The sequence below is a fragment of the Tiliqua scincoides genome, chromosome 1 (genome assembly GCF_035046505.1).
Source record: "Tiliqua scincoides isolate rTilSci1 chromosome 1, rTilSci1.hap2, whole genome shotgun sequence".
Classification (NCBI taxonomy): domain Eukaryota; kingdom Metazoa; phylum Chordata; class Lepidosauria; order Squamata; family Scincidae; genus Tiliqua; species Tiliqua scincoides.
Window position 1 is genome coordinate 65,866,653 of NC_089821.1, and position 19,169 is coordinate 65,885,821.

The 19,169-nt window shown below is 43.5% G+C and overlaps 1 protein-coding gene across 3 annotated transcripts in view; it reads right to left on the minus strand.

Annotated features, from left to right (window-relative positions):
* The window catches only part of COL18A1 (collagen type XVIII alpha 1 chain), a 204,718-nt gene that overhangs the window by 51,381 nt on the left and 134,168 nt on the right, over window positions 1-19,169 (minus strand). For all 3 annotated transcript variants that reach the window (XM_066611320.1, XM_066611319.1, XM_066611317.1), the window contains one exon: window positions 7,467-8,011. In XM_066611320.1, coding sequence (XP_066467417.1) covers window positions 7,467-8,011 — 545 coding nt within the window. The remainder of the gene's footprint in view (window positions 1-7,466; window positions 8,012-19,169) is intronic.

The following is a 19,169-nucleotide window of genomic DNA, read 5'->3' on the forward strand; positions in this document are numbered from 1 at the left end:
AAAATCCCCATGGCAGAAACATCTTTGTAAAGCACCATATAGTTGGGCTATATAAATAATAATCAGGACCAGTGTCAGACTGGCATTGGTGGGCAATTGCCAAGGCACCACTGCTGACCTTGAGACAACAGGTCAACACTGTTGACTGCTATGGTCTTAGCTTTCATGTGGTGATGGCACAGCAATTCTGTTGGGGCCTACTGGGTATGAATGGGCCCACGGTGAACACTTTACCAAGGCCCCATGAAGACTGGAATCAGCCAAAGACAAAAACACATAGAAATTTCTTAGCAAAAAGAACCTCCATTGCTCCAGATATCTCCACCATCAGCTCATTAGTATACCTTTGATAAGACTGATTAGCAGGCTTTGTAGTGCTGGATCATTACAGCATGTAGGCAGAAGTTTGAACACTGACATACTGACCTGCCAACTATTTTCATGCCTCCAGGTTAGGAGACGACTGTATTATGAAATCATTTTGGAGCTGATGGCTCTGGACCATCATTTATTCAAATCCACAATGTCAAGCAAATAGAAATAAAACTATCTTACTCTGCAATCGATCCTGGGAGATCATTTACACAATAGCTCCATTCAGAAAACCTTCCAAGCTATGGTTTGACAGAAATGAGTCAAGGAGGTCACTATGTGAAGCTGCTTTAAACTGAAGTTATTATGGGTGGACCTGTTCCTACCCACTGGTTCACTTTGGAGGATTAAGTATGTTCCACAAATATCCTTTAAGATTTCCCATGATGTCATCAAAGTAATCTAATCCATGTGTTAAATCATTGCATGCAATTTGTCAAGTAGCAAAAGCTGAAAGACTGAAATGGGCAGCTACAATCTGTAAACCAGTCCTTAGACACTGTTGCCCACTGATAAACAGGATCTAACAGTGACACTGTCTTGAGTACAAATGAGATAAGAAAAATGTTGTAAAGACCCAACTCCTTTTCTTCTTCATTCACATGAATTTTGCATACTTTCATAGAAAATGTACATTTCTGATACAACATTAGAATCTACACACCACACCCACAAGTCTGCCCCTCAAGCATCCCTCCTCATGCAAGTACAAGCTCTTGCCAGGTAGTTTCCAACTATTCTATACGGCAAGGCCTTGATCTGAGACTTTGCCAAAACTTTATGAGCCTCACCTCACTGTAAACACACTACATAATGTACCATCCCATGCTCCTAGGATTGGAAAGTGGAAATCTGAGGCAGGCAGAGACAGGTGAGAAGTTTCAAGTTGCTGCATAGCCAAAATGTGGAGAGTGCAAACACACAAAAATCCCAAGAAGCAACTTGTCCTTAGGAAAAAGGAAGGACAGATGGTCTTGTGTGAGAAATCCCACAAGTATTTCACAATGACCACTCTAAGGTCCTCATGGCATCCCACTCCCCATCCTCATCACACCACTGCTCACTGTTCCAGTCTTTGTAATGAAGGCAAAAAGAATACAAAAGCCACTGGCAGAAAAGGGAAAGCAGCTGTTTGCAGAACAGAGGCTAGTTTAGAGTTGTGCAGAATTCTTGTATACAAAAATATTGGGTGGAAAGTAGCAGATTTTTAGGTGGGTAAGGGTGCAATCCTAACCCACTTTCTAGCACCGACATAAGGGTAATGCAGCTCCTATTTAAGGAAACAAACATTCCCCTGCTTTGAGGATGCCTCCATGAGTGCCCCCCAACTGCAGGATGCCGCATACGTCCCATTGGTGCAGCTATGCCAGTACTGGAAAGTGGGTTAGGATTTGGGCCCAAGTTTTATAAGTCACTCTGCATGCCTTTTTGCTGCACTGCTCACCACCTCCTTCTTTTCTTAATCTGCCAATTAAGGAAAACTTTTTTTTAAAAAGCTTTAGCAAACATGGGTTTTTTCCCAAGGTAGACCCAGAAAATCAGGGATCTCAGGTAACAGGATGAAGTTATAGCATTATGCAGACCATAAGACTCTTGGAGAGGCTTCCTGATGATGCCTGTTGGACACATTTGGCTAAGTCAGGGGTCTCTAAACTATTAGGCCAGAGGGCCACATCAAATATCTGGCATGGTGTCAAGGGCCAGAAAAATAAACAGATTTTAAATATAAAATTTAAATAAATACATTAGAAAGCCTCAGAAAACCTAAGGCCTTCAGACAGCCCAGAAAGTCACTTCTGGCTTTTCAGGAAAACCAGGAAGTGATGTTTTAGGCCTTTAGAAGGCATTCCGAGAGGAGGCACATGGCCTCCACGGCCCCCAGAACACCCTCCAGACACAACTGGAGCACAGCTCTGGTCACATGCGGTTGAATGTGCCAGAGGCTTGCAGGAGTCCAGAGGCTTGCTGTGGGCCAGATAGAGGCTTGTTGTGAGCCACATCTGGCCCTCAGGCCGGGATTTAAAGACCCCTGGGCTAAGGGATGACAACATGAGGCCAAGCCAGAGTGAGGGCAATGCTTCCTGTCCTCACTTTGAACGGGGGAGCATTTTCACTGTCTTTTACAACCTATGCAGAAAAGATTCAAAATAGAAGGGAGTGCATATTGCAGGCTTACATTGTGTGAACTACATCCTGTGCTGTTCAGTTCAGCTCTAGGTCAACTCGATTTTCTATGCCTAAACCTAAATTCCCAAATCTCCTTTTAAACATCTAAGCTTTAGAGCCTACGTGTATTTGTTCTTGACTAGGATTTACAAACTTCTTTCCAAGACAGATTCCTGACCTTAAAAAGCAGACAATGATCAGTTTTAATCTGCCTATTTTTCCCCATTTGAAAGGAAGAAATTGCTGTATATTTAACAAATTGTTTAGCTGTAGTCTTGGTTAAACATTCCTTCATCCATTAGCCCTGTGTTGATGCTACTACTGTATTAGTTTGTGTTCCTCAAGATAATCCACACTTCCTTAGAATTTATTTTAGTCATAACAACTATTGTATATATCTGAAACAACAAATTCTTTCCTAAAAGTCTAAAAAACAGATCACTCCAAAACATTTAACGCAGGGGTTCCCAAACTTTTTACCACCAGAATCCACTTTTTAAAATGATGCTCTGACGAGACCCACCTAGGTTTACCAGACTTTTTAAAATGGTAGATCTAGAAAGAAATATTTTATTTGTAAGTAATAATAACCAGAAAAAAGATCCTCGAACATTTAGTGCCCTATGCTTACAAGTTGCAGGAGGTCAAGTTGCAGGGCAGTTAGCAGCTATTTTGCACACTGCAGGAACTGATCTCTTTCTAGGGTAATTAGCAGCGACAGTATCTGATTTTTGAATAGCCTCACGACATGAGGCAATTAGTTATCTGATCTTTCCATCACCTTTTGAAGACCCACCAAAAATCAGGTCACAACTCACGAGTGGTTCCCAACCCACAGTTTGGGAACCACAGATAAAACATAACTGTTCAATTTAAGAAGAGAGGATCTGTTTCTGAGATATCGCCCAAATCTTGCTAAAATTGCATCACCAATCACAGGGTTCTAGCTCAAGAGACACTAGCGTCTGATACATTATTACCTTACTCAGCATACTACCTCTACGGGCTTTTGTGCTGGAATCTGCCATGTCAGAAGCAGCACAACATTGTGAGTTCATCTGCAGCTCCTGGAATGGCTGCCAACCAAAGAGGACTGAAAAGTGTATCACATAAGCCCCGGTGATGGCAGAGGGGATTCTGGTTCATGCTCTCTGGTCACGGGGGGAGGGGGGTGCCAGACATAACCAGCCACAGGGAGGAATTTGCACCTCACTTGACATCCTCACAAACAGAGAACATATTTCTGGGGAATACTGGGAGTGTGCTATCACAGAACCAGTTGCCGCAGCACTGTGAAGGAACTGCAGACAGACAAGTAGGGTAAAACAGTTGGAGTCAAGACTCCAGTCATTCCTGACACAAGTAAAAAGCAACTTTGAACAAAAGAGTCTTTCCCAGAATTAAAAGCAGCTTTTATACTGCAAATGTGGAGTGCTGAGACTAGGCTGAGTAGTCTCTCCCAGGCAGCAGTGTCTGCACTTGCATGCTGGGGATTCCCTGTACCTATATATGGATTCTGAATGGTGGAGGAGAAGGATCAGGCCCCTTTGTCTGAAATAATTTTGCCTCATTCTAAGGTAACTTGGAATTCATTCTCCACCTGTCCACAAGAGGAAAGCTGACATGAGAATGGTATTACCATGCCAAGCAATTCCCAGGAAAAACACACATCTGGAAAGAGCCCCCAAAACAAATCTTGCATACCATGCAGTGTTAAGAATTGCAGGTTGCCAGACACAGCCACACTACAGGAGCAATAAAGGATTAAAAAATTTCCAGTACATTAATACAACCTGAATCATACTCTCTGAAAACTCTCAATTCACACCGAATGCATACTTTTGCAAACAACCCCCTCGAGACAAACATTCACTAGCACAGCAACTGTCAAAAGAATGATTGTCTTCTTTTAAAAAGAAGCTGAATGCACTAGCAGGGGAATCAAGTCAGATTCTCCATTCCTTTCCAGTTGCAGGATGCTCATGTTTTTAAGCCTCTTCTTGACCCACAGTCAAAACTACTTTGATACTTGTTAAAGAGAGTGTTTCCCCATCTAGATTCTTACTTAATAGTCACAAACGGGATTTCTGGGACAGTATGATGAGTTGTGCTTTAAGATATGACTGGTCTGCAGATGGTGCATAGTAAGTCATTTCCTCCCCACTTGTGTTCCTTGAATCAAACAGGACTTCACACATATTGAAAACATGCTTGCTGGCACTTGCTGCCCTCCTTGCTCTTTTCAGTTGCAGACCCCAACTACACAATTCTCACTCTGAAAAATACTCCTTTTCATTGCTGTGTCTGCTCTACGTTCCAGCAACCCCTATAACACTAGCTGATGGGGCAATCCTATTGATTGCTAGAGCTGGCACTAGCAGTTGTAAAAGCGCTGTAAAGCACTTTGATGACTCATGTGTAAGCAGCGTTGGTGGGAAGGCCTTGCTATCCCACCAGCACTGTGTCCTGACCCCCAGCCGCCAATGGATGTAAGCAAAGTGCTGAGTGGTGCAGGCGCTGGGGAAGGGTGGGACAGAGGTGGGGAAGGGGCATTTCTCGGTGGGGGAGGGTGGAACAGGGGAGTGGGACAGGCCCAGGATGGAGGAATGATAATCAGAGGAGGCCTTCACTATATCTTATCCTTCCTCCCAGGCCTAGAAGCCCTACACTTCTCAGCCTTCTCAAATTTGTGCCAGCTAAATAAATCCAAATAGCCCCATTGGGCAGGCTGAGATGTTACTCAGAGTAAGGGGGAAAATATCTCCTTACCTCAAGGAGACCTCCAGCCTGCTCCTAAGCTGCACTAGATATAGCAGAGGCCATGTATCCCTGCTGGGTCAGCACAGGTTAGGACTGGGCTATCAGTTATCTATTAGCTGCATTGAATATTTCTTTCTGCTTTTATGTAGCAGCAGACTAACAGCACAATTCTATGAATGACTACTCATAAGTAAGCTCCACTTAATTTAATGGGACATAAACCCAAGTAAGTTTGTACAAGATTGCAGCCTAAATTATTCCGGGTAAATATATGCATGCTGCTGAACAGGGAGGGAAAATTTTCCCCCAAGGGGTACAGTGCTAAGAAGCAACAAAATCAGCTTTTATCAAATTTTAAAATTGGTTCTTAACTTGAAAGTGGATAGAGGTGCCCCATGCCTTGCCTACAGGCAGAAACTTCAGATAATTCTTGCACTGTCTCATCCTCAAAGAAGAATGTAGCAATGGACGTGATCTCAGTGGGGAGGCCCAGTATAAATCACAGGGGTCACTAGACTGACTAATTAAGCCAGTGTCTGGAAATGAACTTGCTGATGAAAAATGTTAATCACTTCCACTTCATTTTTCATTTTGGATGATCCAGTGCAATTATTTCTTAGCTTATTCTTTTAGTCTCTCACAAAGTTTAAAAAAAACCCTTTTCTTTAACAAAAAGAAAGAACTCAAATGAAATAGGACATAATTTACTACTGTCACTGAGAAATACTAGCTATAATCAGTAATACATCCCCCTCAATAGGTTCTTCACAATGACAATTTTAAAAAGTATTTCAGAATTTCCTCAATGTAAACTGTTTGTTTTTTTTATTGGCAACCTTCAGTCTTGAAAGACTATGGTATCACGCTCTGAAAGGTGGTTCTGGCACAGCGTCTAGTGTGGCTGAAAAGGCCAATCCGGGAGTGACAATCCCTTCCACACCAGGAGCAAGTGCAGTCTGTCCCTGGTCTGTCTCCCTGGCTATGGGCCTTCCTTCTTTGCCTCTTTGCCTCTTTGCCTCAGAAAGATCTGCCTCAGAAATATCTGCCTCAGAAATATTTATTCAAAAATATTCAAAAATATTTATTTAATATTCAAAAATATTTATTCAAAAATAAATAATTTTGAATTATTCAAATTCAATTTTGAATTTGAATTTGAATTTTGAATTATTCAAAAATAATTTTGAATTTATTCAAAAATAAATAATTTTGAATAAATAAATAATTTTGAATAAATTGAATAAATAATAAAAAATACAGATTTAACACAACAGATGCCCCAGCATGAACAAAAATACATTCTGTGTATTTGATTTACATTCTGTGTATTTGATTTGATTGATCTGTGCATTCAGATTTAACACAACAGATGTCCCAGCACGAACAAAAATACATTCTGTGGCAGAAACCCCCAGGACAAGTTCTGTAGCACTGCTAAGCTACTCAATCTCCGGTAGAGAGGTAGAGAACATTTTTTCTATAGCAGATGCCAAGGATGGGAAACTGGACTACTAATTCTCAGCTTTAACATCTTTCTCCCCATACATGAGATAATAACTATAGTATAGCTGAATGGCACATATTTAAGGAAACATGCAATTTAAGAGACACGATTTAAATCAGGAACACTATATAGAGTGTTTTACATGAAAATTATGAAATACATTAACAGCTTCACATCTGGTTACTCTATCAAGCTCCCCATTTGTGTAAATAAACCAGAGAATGAGTGATTCAAAGGATTCTCATCTCAGAATAGCTGGCGCTCATGTAAAAAACAGTGAGTGGTCCCAGCAGTTCAGTGTCCAAGAGACCTCTGGCTGGGTTGCAGAAATTCATGAGTCACAGAAGGAGATGATTCACTATTCCTGTACCTCTGAATTCCCAGTTCTTTGTGGGCTCCTGTCTCAGCCCTAAAAAATGTGTACGTTGATGGATAAGTGGGAAGGAAGGCAGCCTGAGTGAAAGTTCCCTGATGGTAACTATTTGTAGGCCAAAGGTCAGATCACTAACCATATTTGCTTTGTTCACTACTACTGCCTTGTTTTTTATGAAGCACACATGACTGAACAACATACTTCTACAGCTTTTTTTGTCCACTGTGAAAGTACATCCATTTATAATCATCCTTTCACTGAAAATAATCCCTTGGTGTTCGTCATTCTCACCTGATATTTATCAGGATCTGCCCCTCCAGCTTGGGCCACAAAAAGCCCTGAGCCATCTTCCAGCTCCATCTCATCAGGAGAGCGCTCAAAGCGAACCCGTTCAAACTCCTCACAGTCCATGTAGAGAACCACTTCCTCATCTTCCACACTGATGGCAAAGCGAGTCCATTGGTTGACCAGGGAAGTCACTGTGAATGTGGCAGCAGGATAGGAGTTCTGAGAGCCAGGTTCTGTGTAGTAGAAGATGATCTGTTGCTTCCCATCCTTCACCTCAGAAAGCTTCACACCAACATAGATGATCGACTGGGAGGCATCCGTAATAGCAAAAAGCACTCCTGCCTTGTCTGATGTGGGTTGCACATGGAATAGGAGTGAGAAGTCTCTGTAAAAAGGGCTAGGGAGGTGGTAACGGGCCACTTGCCCAGTGTTGGCATCCAGTCCAAACACATAGCCAGGGCTGTTATCAGGGCCATAGATTTTGGTTATCTGGTCTGGTGGGGGGTCCCCAATCAGCTCTAAGAGTCCAACTTCTGTGCTGAAATTTTCTGTTAAGAAAAGAAACAGACATTTCAAAAATGAACAAGAAAGCTCTGTACAACGTGGAATACACATGCATGGAAGAGCCTTCCAGGAAGTAGAGTGAGAAATCACAGTCCAAATCTATACCTAAAGGCAAAAAGCAACTAGGGTCCTAAGTAGACTTTTTTTTTTTTTTTTGCTCATCCAGTCTCTCCTCCCTAAAAGAATACATCACTATGAACACTACAGGAATACTAAACATTGAGACAAAGGCCGAAAAATCCTATGCACACTTACTTGAGAGTAAGCCTCACTGTCTATGGACCTGCTTCTGAAAAAACATGCATAGAGCTGTACTATAAATCCATGTCTAACAGATAATCATGGTGAAAATATGCAATAGTGTAGAGGGGATTCCACATATTTGCTCAATCTAAGTAAACATAAATGTCCAAAATACAAGGTCTTGAGCTTCACTAACTGCCATCACTACACAATGCTAGGAAGAGAAAGTGTATGTACTTCATCATATTCAAAAATCCTGAAGTCTGGTATTCTTCTACCAGCTGATGAAGGTGCAACAATAAATCTAAGCGTAAACATAAATTTGCAGTTCCTCTTTCTTTGATGTGCAGAACATTGGCAACAGTAGCTAACCTCTAGTCTAAAATATCTATAGCAGAGCCTTCATATACAGAGTGGACATTACATGAAAATTATGAAATATATTAACAATTTTATATCATTTTCTATTGTGATAGCGCCTCATTAATGAATTGTAATGTAATTCATTTCTCAGATTTCACATATGGAAGATTTTATATATCTCTGGATTGATTTTTATATCTATGGAGTGGGAGAGAGAGCACATTTGACAGAATAAAATGGTCAGCACATTATATAATTACCACCCACATCAGTAAATTTCTGGGGTATGATAACTTTAGATGCTTCCTGATTCAGTATATCCAATACACGAAACTAATACAGGGATCAGGACAATATCTCTGCTGCATAACTAATACTTTCAATGAGAACACAGGTTTCAATTCTTACACAAGTAGGTTCCAATCACCTGATCCATCTACCATGGAAAAAGGAATAGGGCCTTGCATGCATCTGTCCAATTCTCATTCAAAGCTATATATGTGGTGGGATGCATGTGCTTGAACTCACTGCCATGCACAGAAAATGCACAACTCTAAGCCTTGGTAAAAGACCATCTCAGGTTACTTTTGTCTTTCAGATTCTCAGAAGTGATCTTTAAACTGAGCAGAAAAAACTAATTCATGCCTCCAGCTCCCCAAAGCACACTTCACTGGCCTGATCCAGTAGGGCTCTTCTTACTTTCTTATGTTTAAAATGCAGTCTCTATTTCTGAAGTTTTGGTTAGCTCCATAATTTTTTTCTCTAACGCTTTGGGGAAAAATTGCTTCATTATTAGTTCCATAATTAATATGGGTGGCATCCCAACTACTGCTTCTACCATTGGGAGCTCACTGTGCACAAGAAAGTTTCTTCTGTGAATGGAAGGAGCATTCAGTTCATGAAATAGGTCCCTTAATGCGGTCAGGATCCCATCCATTATCTTGTAATTTAAACAATATATTTATGAAAGGTCATGGATCAACTCAAAAAATGCAAATGGTTATTTTGAATTTTGACCTCCACCCACTGATGCCCATCTGGACTACTGAGATAGAAAACTTTGCTAATCAAATTATGGGGTACAGAATAGCTCATTGGCATAGATGCATTAGCTTAGCTAACACTTTAGTTTTCCTGAGGGGTTGAATTCTTTTAAAAATCTAAATGATACATTTCATAATTAAGTCACTAATCACTAAGTCACTAAGTCACTTGTGAAAGGCAATTAACATGAAAAGGAATATCATTACACTAAGTACTGGAATGCAATACTGGCAGACACCCAAAGCCTTGGATCCAAAAGTAAACTATTTTATAACAGCTTCACAGTGACAGATACATGCTGGTCTAAGGACTAAATTATAAATTATGAGATGTAATATAGTCAGGCTGTAGAGACTCACAGGAAATCTAACTAAATAAACAGGAAATCAAATTTGACCTACATTCTGGAAACCCATTTTTGAAAGCTAATAAACCAAAGTGTTTCATAAACCTTCATTGCCATACTCAAGTACAAATCCTTATTGTTCTCAAGGGGATTAATTTTAGTGCATACTTTGAGAAACAGGATGGATATCTTAACTCAGAATGCAGGTAACAGAAAAATGGAAGTGGAGAAGAAGCCACTAAGAGCCTATTTTACATACGAGAAAACAGTCAGCATGTAAGCATGTAAAGGAACCGTGACCAATTCTGGTTCCCACTCAAGGACACATACAACAGCTAGTGTTCATCACATATACATACTATACATAACACACAAAGCATCCTTCAGTGTACAGAAGAAAAAACTCATAAAGTCTCCAGCAGTTACCCAGCTATCAGCTGCTTCTCTCCCTCCACTTTGCACTTCTTGAAACAGTGATTTTCAACCTTTTTTGTCTCACACTGTCAAGGTACTAAAATGATCAAGGCACACCATCCTGTTGGTGGGGGGCTCAGATCCCCCAATGGTCCTACTAATAAATGACCCTCTCCCAAACCCCCACTGCACACCTGCAGACCACTTGCAGTACACCAGAGTGCCACGGCACAGTGGTTGAAAATGGCTGGTTTAGAAGGAGGGAGAGACAGAGAACGTGTACCTGTACACAGCTTAGAGGACAAACCTTCACACTGGAAATTGTTATTCCAGCTTTTGATGGCTCCTTGGACAAAAGTTCTGTGAGGTAACCCCAACGGCATGTTCCCCCCATGCTTAGGAAAACTCAAGCATGATCTAGACCCCAGTGGTTTCTAGGAAATAGGCAATGAATGGGCAACAGTTCTCCTTCCTGTTGCTAGTTTTAAATTCTACTGTAAGTTGCCCTGAATCCTTAGAGATAGGGCAAGATACAAGAAAAAAAAAATACAGTTACAGGTGGCAGTGCACAGGAGGACTTTTGCTCTGCACTGCCACCTGCTCCCCACCACTTCCAGGTAAGCATCCCCACTGGGCCCTGATCAAGCAGTGGTGAAATGTAGCAGAAAGATTTGTAAAATGGTGTGAGGGAGGAGAGTGGATGATCTGCAGCTGCCACTGTCCCCCACTGTCACCTGAGAAGTTGGGCCAGGGCCCAGCAGGGGGGTAATCTCCAGATCCCACTGCAGAGGCAGGACATCTAGGAATTGTAAAATAGCACTGGGGGAAAGATGGTTCCACCACTGCTGCTGCTCCCTAACAACCAGGGACATGCGGTCAGGGGAAGCACAGCTTCACCTATGCTACTCCTAGCCTCAGCCTCCCCTATGATTGCACACACTCCACTCACTTTCTGAGGGGTTGCATAATCACATGGGAGACTGAGCTGCTGCTAAACTAACACAGAGGCAGACAAGAGATGAGTCCCTCCAGCCATCATGCCAACACTCAGGAACTGGGTGGAGCATGTGTGCAGTCACAGAGAATCATTGCACTTGCACTCCACCTATACTGAGTGGTTGCACAATCAATGGGGAGGCTCAGCTCTTGTCTGCCTCAGCTAGTCTCTCCTAGTATAGAGACTTAGCTTAGCTCAGCTTTCCCAGTGATCATGCATATGGAAGCTCAGCAACCCAGAAGTTGGGCAGTGACATCACACTTTCAGGTCACTGAGCTCTGCACCAAGTGACTCCCAGTGTTGCACCTCACAGCATGTCACTACTGACAGCCATGGAAAGCATCCCCAAAGACCCCAGTATAACAGAGGGTGGTGGGAAGAAATGACAGCAATGGACACTCATATCCTCAGGGGTTGGACAGACTCCCACCCTGAGGGTGAGTTCTGGCATGGGCCCCTACTGTGTGTCCTGCCAGACCCTGACTCTCCTTTCCCATTTCAGAAGCAAAGGGTGAAAGAGAGATATGCAGAGCAGCAGTCAGATTTCACAGCACAATTTGGAGTAGGGAGGCAACCTGCCTTGGACCTCCCAACCAACCAGGGAGTGAGATTCTAACTCCCAACCAGGGAGTGTGGTTCTAGGCAACCTGCCAATGGGAATTACGACATTCTTTTAACAAGGCACCACGGAACTTTTAGAACAGATGGATGACAAATTTTACAATAAAGATTATACATTTTTGTTATTACTTCTCTCAGAATTAACAGGTTATCTGAACACACACTGAACACACAATCTAAAGTTCCAGTGGAAATTACAAGATGCCCTTAAATCACATCAACATTGCAGCCCAACAGGAAGAAGTCCTTGCACGGTGAAACTTCAAATCCAAAAGATCAAAGAGTCCACAGTTCCCTTCTCTGTTCCCACCTCACCTGTTAACTCAGGGGTGTTCAATAGGTGGATCGCGATCTACTGGTAGATCGCGAGGCAAAATGAGTAGATCGCGGAGTGCCAACCCCCCCCTTCAGGTGGCTCTGGGAGGAAACACCAGGAGTAAGGCCCATTGTACTCAATGGGGCTTACTCCCAGGTAAGTGTGGCTAGGATTGCAGCCTCACAGCCTAATCCTAGGCATGTCTACTCAGGAGTAAGTCCTGTTATACTCAGTGGGGCTCAAGGTACACCAACATACATTGTACACATAAATGTTATATGTTATGATGGCGCGAACATTGTAAAAAAAACTCTGGTAGATCTCCGGGCCTTGCTGGGTTTCAAAGTAGCTCTCGAGCCAAAAAAGTGTGAGCACCCCTGTGTTAACTGATCTGAGAGCAAAGCTTGAAGGTCCTCATTACCCTCACCACACCAGAGGTCAATCACCTGTGAGGTGGAACTAGGGACTCTGCAAAGCTCTTGCCATGGCAAACCGTTGTTGAGTTTGCGGTATTGTACTCTCTGTTTTTCTTTGGCATACAGGCAACACAGACAGCTGATTCATGCCTTAAGTTTTAAACTGAAGTACAAAGAGTATCCAAAATAGCATAATACTAGGGCTGAAACACTGTATTGATTAAAAAAAAAATCTTGACTAAAATGGTGTGCCTTTCAAGAAGCAAATTTTATTTTATACCAACTGCAGGTGGCAAATGCAATCTTGGAAGAGGCATTTTCCCCTCCTGTGTCAAAGATAACATGGAATGCCTCTTATAAGACAATGTCACGAATGACAAATGTGTGCCTCTTCAAAAAATAAATGAATATTACCATGAACACTTGTTTTCTCTGAATCTATGCAGACTTAATCAGTTAATCTATTGACTGAACTTCATATAATTAATCAAAATTTAATTGGATGACAGCCCTATATCATATACATGCAGTACTGACAATTGTGAATGGCGCATGCTTAGTTAAATAGTTGGTTACTCTATAATTAACATGGATGCAACAATGGCCTCCCTTAAATGCTTACTGCAGAAAAGCAAAGCCATTCAAACATCTGTGCCATTCTCTTGTTTGGGGCTTCTTGAGAACAAGCAAATTGAAAGACAGACAGCTGAACAGCTCCTCTGTTCTTTCTCTTTCTAGGCAGTTTTTACACTTTAATTAGATTACTGGTAGTACTTAAATGCATAATCGAACTCATGACATGCTTCTTTTCTTTCAAGCAATTCAGATAATACAACCAGTGTGTACAAGCCCAGTCTGCACAATTTTGTGATGGGAAGGAAGGGGAGCCAAGGCACACTGCAAAGCATATTCTAAGTCAATGCAAAAGTCATTGCAAACGTGAATAAAAGACATCACTTAAGTTGCAAATAAATTTAAATAATTTTAATAAAATAAGATGTTAAAAGTACAGTATTAACATTCCACGTGCTTCTGTGCTTACCATCATCCAGTGCCTTTACACTCATTCATCAGGTTTACTTCTTGCTGAGGACAAAACTACATATTCATGAAAAAATCTCATGTTTAATTATAATGCTAATAGAAGGTCAGGGTGAAATTTGCAAGGGAAAAATCCTAATTTCACATATACACTGATGGGGTCTGGACTGGTGGCAACTGACTGAGAGAATGACCTTTGGTTGCCATGAACCGTTCAATGAAAATAGCAATCTTCTTTCTCCAACTGTGAATAAAGCAAATGACATGCTAGGCATAATACAGAAAGGAACTGAGAATAAAGTTATGAATTCTGCAACATCTTTGTACAAATCTATAGTGTGCTTGTACTTGGAATACTATGTTCAGCTCTAGAGACCACACTGCAAAAAGGATGCTGTAGAGCAAGTAAAGAAGTAGAAGGAAACCCAATGCCAGGGGCCTGGAGAGCTGTCCCAAGGAAAGGCTATGGTGTTCAGGGCTTCTTAGTTTAGAAAAAAGGCATCTAAGGAGGAACATTTGAGATTTACAAAATTATGCATGGTGCAGAGGGAGTGGCTGGAGAGAGGTTTTTCTCTTCCCCCTATGCCATAACTCTAGAACTTCAGGTTGTCCAATGAAATGTATTGGCAGGAGGCTCAGGATTTGACAAGCAAAAGTACTTCTTCACACAGGGCATTATTAATTTTTGAAATTCTCAGTTATCACATGGCCACTAGCCTAGATGACTTTAAAAAGGGGCGTAGACAAATCCATGAAAGGCAAGTCTATCTCCATGCCACCTTCAGATTCAGAGTATGTAGTTTTTCTCTGAACACCAGGTCGTAGGGAAAGCAACAGTGAGAGTGTTACTTGCCTGCCTGCCCTCAGTGACATCACCAGGGTTTGCATCGTCCAATGCAGAAGGCCAGCGAGTCACCCCCATGATGGACCTCTTCCCATGCACTGGGCATGGCAATGTGCCATTGCCATTGCCCTGTCCCACTGGTTTCTTCGCTATACCTTTTGATAGAACACAGATATTTCAACATGGTTTTTTTATTGCATTCTTCTGTAAATTATGCATTGAATGGAATATAACATGATGATGGTATTTCTACAAATCATGATTTTAGCAATTTTGGTCACTAGTGGAAAGTGGTGGACCTGCCATTACGTGAAAGGGGCAAATGCCGTAGGCATGGAGCCCTGTGCACCTGTTGGACCGTGCAGAAGCTCACTGAGGCTCCCAACAGTCGGAAACTGTGCTTCTGGTTTGCCGGAAGTACAGTTTAAGAGTGCAAGGAAGCCTCAGGAGGCTTCCCCGGTGCATCCTGGAGCCACGTAAGGCTCTAGAATGTTGCAGTGTTTGTGTGTGGTGGTGGATTTGCACGCTGGGGGGCAGCATCCCACAGGGGGTGCCATCACGGATCTTTTGCCCATCACGGGCTGGGGAGGTCTGCCACTGCTAGTGGTGCCACCGCCCCAGTTGTTACCTTACTAACACCTTATTGATTCCATGCTGTGTCATAACAACATCTCATTGGCTCTTCGAAGAATCACTCTCATTGGTCCGTTCTGAATTAAAGAAATGTACTTTTTTGTAACATAAGACAGTTGCATTTTTGTTTTCAGGTTTTTTGGCCATAAATTTTGATAGAATGGAGATATTCCTTTTTTTCATTGCATTCTGGTGCAAATTATACATCGAATGGTATATAACGGGGTGCCCAAACCCCGGCCCTGGGGCCACCTGCGGCCCTAGAGGACTCCCAATCTGGCCCTCAGGGAGCCCCCAATCTCCAATGATTCTCTGGCCCTCTGGAGACTTGCTGGAGCCTGTGCTGGTTTTAAGCAATTGCTCTCAGCGTGACAGCCAACTGTTCGACCTCTCATGTGAGCCAAGGGCAAGGGCTTCCTCCACTGCTTGCTGTTTCACATTGTGATGCAGCGGCGGCGGCAACAAAAGCTGGCCTTGCTTTGTGCAAGGCCTTTTCTAGGCCCTGAACTATTGCAAGATCTTCATTCATTCATACAAGTTCCATCTATTCCCCCATGCTATTTAATATCTACATGAAACCGCTGGGAGAGGTCATCCGGGGGTTTGGAGTAGGGTGTCATCAATATGCTGATGACACCCAGGTTTATCTCTCCTTTCCTCCAGACTCCAGGGTGGCGGTTGAGGGCCTGGAGCGCTGTCTGGAAGCAGTGAGGATTTGGATGGGGGCTAACAAGCTGAAATTAAATCCGGATAAGACAGAGGCTCTCCTGGTTCGGAAATCCTCGATGCAGGTGCTGGATTATCAGCTTGCTCTGAATGGGGTTGCACTCCCTCTGAAGGAGCAGGTCCGCAGCTTGGGGGTCCACCTGGACTCGCAGCTGCTCCTGAATTCCCAGGTGGCGGCTGTGGCTAGGGGGGTCTTCGCTCAGCTTCGGCTGGTGCGCCAGCTGCGGCCATACTTGGATCATGCAGACCTGGCCACGGTGATCCATGCTACGGTGACATCAAGGTTAGATTATTGTAATGCGCTTTATGTGGGGCTGTCCCCGAAGACAGTTCAGAAACTGCAATTAGTGCAGAATGTGGCGGCCCGTGTTGTCACTGGAGCTAGGCGGTTTGACTCTGTCAGTCCGCTTCTCTGAGGGCTACATTGGCTGCCCATTAGTTTCCGGGCCCAATTCAAGGTGCTGGTTTTGACCTTTAAAGCCCTATACTGCTCTGGGCCAGGGTATCTTAGAGATCGCCTACTCCCGTACAATCCGGCTCGTCCTCTTAGGTCATCAGAGAAGGCCTTTTTACAAGTGCCGCCGCCTAAGGAGGTACGTGGGGCGGCGGCAAAAAACAGGGCCTTCTCAGTAGTGGCACCAACGTTATGGAACTCCCTTCCCCTTGACTTGAGAATGGCTCCCTCTCTTGAGACTTTTCGGCAAGGCCTGAAGACCTTGCTGTTTAAACAAGCCTTCTGACTTCATGGCCTTTTAAATATCTTTTATACATCTTTTAGTTGCTTTTTTACAGGCCTGATTCCTCTAAGAACTGCTGTTTTATGCTCTTTTTTATTCTGACTTTTATCTGACTACTGTTTTTATGGTTTCCGTTAATGTGTTTTTAATATGTTTTTATCTGTTTGTGAAATTATGTTTTAATCTGTTTTTATATGTTGTAAGCTGCCCTTGGTCCCTTTGGGGAGAAGGGCGGGATAGAAATAAAGTTTATTATTATTATCATCAACTCTAATATATTCATTTATGTAAATTTATTCAAAATTTAAAATGCAAATTAATTCTTTTTTTTTCGGCCCCTGACACAGCGTCAGAGAGATGATGTGGTCCTCCTGCTAAAAAGTTTGGACACCCCTGGTATGGGACACATGATGGTATTCCTAAAAACCACAATTGTAGTGATTCTGTTCACTAGCGTGCATGACTGACACACACACACACACACACACACACACACACACCATGCACGTCACCCAGTGCAGTCCTCACCCCCTGCCAGGGGCGGATCCAAGGGGGGGGGCCATGGGTGCATGACCCCCCCCCCAAAAAAAAACTGTCTGCCAGCAGGGAAGGGCACCCCACCACTGGGGAGCAAAATCAGGTACAAGGGGTTAGCATTGGCAAAATTGGCTGGAATGGGTGCCCAGGTCTACCCATCTGGTAGACTTGGGTTCCAAGTTCAGGCAGGAGCCCAGGTCTACCAACCCAGCAAACCCTGGTCACAGAGGCTGTGTTAAATCAGGAACCCAGGTCTACCTGGCTGGTTGACCTGGACTGTGGAGTTGGTAATGCTCATGCACCCCAAACAGGGGGTCTGCCCCCCCGCGCCTTCCTAGTGATGCCACTACATACCCTACTTGTAGGCATCCCAGGGGCAACTGGTTAGCTACTGTGGAAACACGGTTTGGGACTGGGTGGGCCTTTATCTGATCCAGCAGAGTTCTTTCTCTTGGGAAAAGTGGGTGGAGAATGCTTAATTCTCCCCCTACCTCAGTGTTTCTCAACCAGTGGTACTGGTACCACCAGTGGTACTTGAGACGGTACCTGGTGTTACTTGAGAGGACACCTGCCACCCAGAAGCGAGACCAAAAACGTGATACAACATTCGGCAGGCAGAGCTCCAAAGCATGCTTTTTCAATTTGAAAAAGCCATCCCATCCACACTCAGCCTGTTACTGGTGTTTGTTGCATCACATTTGGCCTCCCAACCCAGAAGTAACTGGCAATGATGTCATTGATGTCAATGATGTCATTGCCAGTTACTTCAGGTGGTACTTTGAATAGGTAGATTATGTGAAGTGATACAGCAGAGGACAGACGTTCAGAAACACTGCCTTACCTGCCATCTCCCCTCCCAGGTTATTTTTCACTTGTTAATTCTCTTAAGAACATAAGAACATAAGAACAGCCCCACTGCATCAGGCCACAGGCCCATCTAGTCCAGCTTCCTGTATCTCACAGCGGCCCACCAAATGCCCCAGAAATGGAGAGAGTATTGAGAGAGTATGATGGAAAAATGCCTCCCACTTCAATCACGTCTTTATAGCAGTGGTTCCCAGCCTTGGGGGTCAAGACCCCCTCCTACAGGGCAACCGGAAACACTGCATTCTCTCTTAAGGAGAGTGGCGATCCGGTGGTGACAGCTGTGATGGTAGCAATGGCAGTTCCAGGTTTGCGCCACTGCCACCACCACCAAAGTAAAAACAAACGGGGTTTTTCAAATTTAGCTGGCAGCAGCAACTGGAGACACCACAAAACCTGAGTTCCTGCCACCACCACAGGGTAAGTCCCCAAAACCAGTTTTTTACTTCAGCAGCACGAACTTGGAAGTGCCGCTACAGCCATCACAGCTGTCACTGCTAGATTGCCACCCACCAGCATTTCCCTGCAAGGACTTAGTGGCTCCCTTGCCTTTGGGAAAAGGTTGGGAACCACTGGTCTATCGCATAAGAACATAAGAACAGCCCCACTGGATCAGGCCATAGGCCCATCTAGTCCAGCTTCCTGTATCTCACAGCGGCCCACCAAATGCCCCAGGGAGCACACCAGATAACAAGAGACCTCATCCTGGTGCCCTCCCTGGCATTCTGACATAGCCCATTTCTAAAATCAGGAGGTTGCACATACACATCATGGCTTGTAACCCGTAATGGATTTTTCCTCCAGAAACTTGTCCAATCCCCTTTTAAAGGCATCCAGGCCAGACGCTGTCACCACATCCCGTGGCAAGGAGTTCCACAGACCAACCACACGCTGAACTCTTGCTGGGCTCCAAAGCTGGAGATAAGGGAATGGAGGGGAAATGGTCTCAGAAAGCATTTTTATCTGAGAAGGGTTGAGAGACCTCCCTTACCAGCTAATT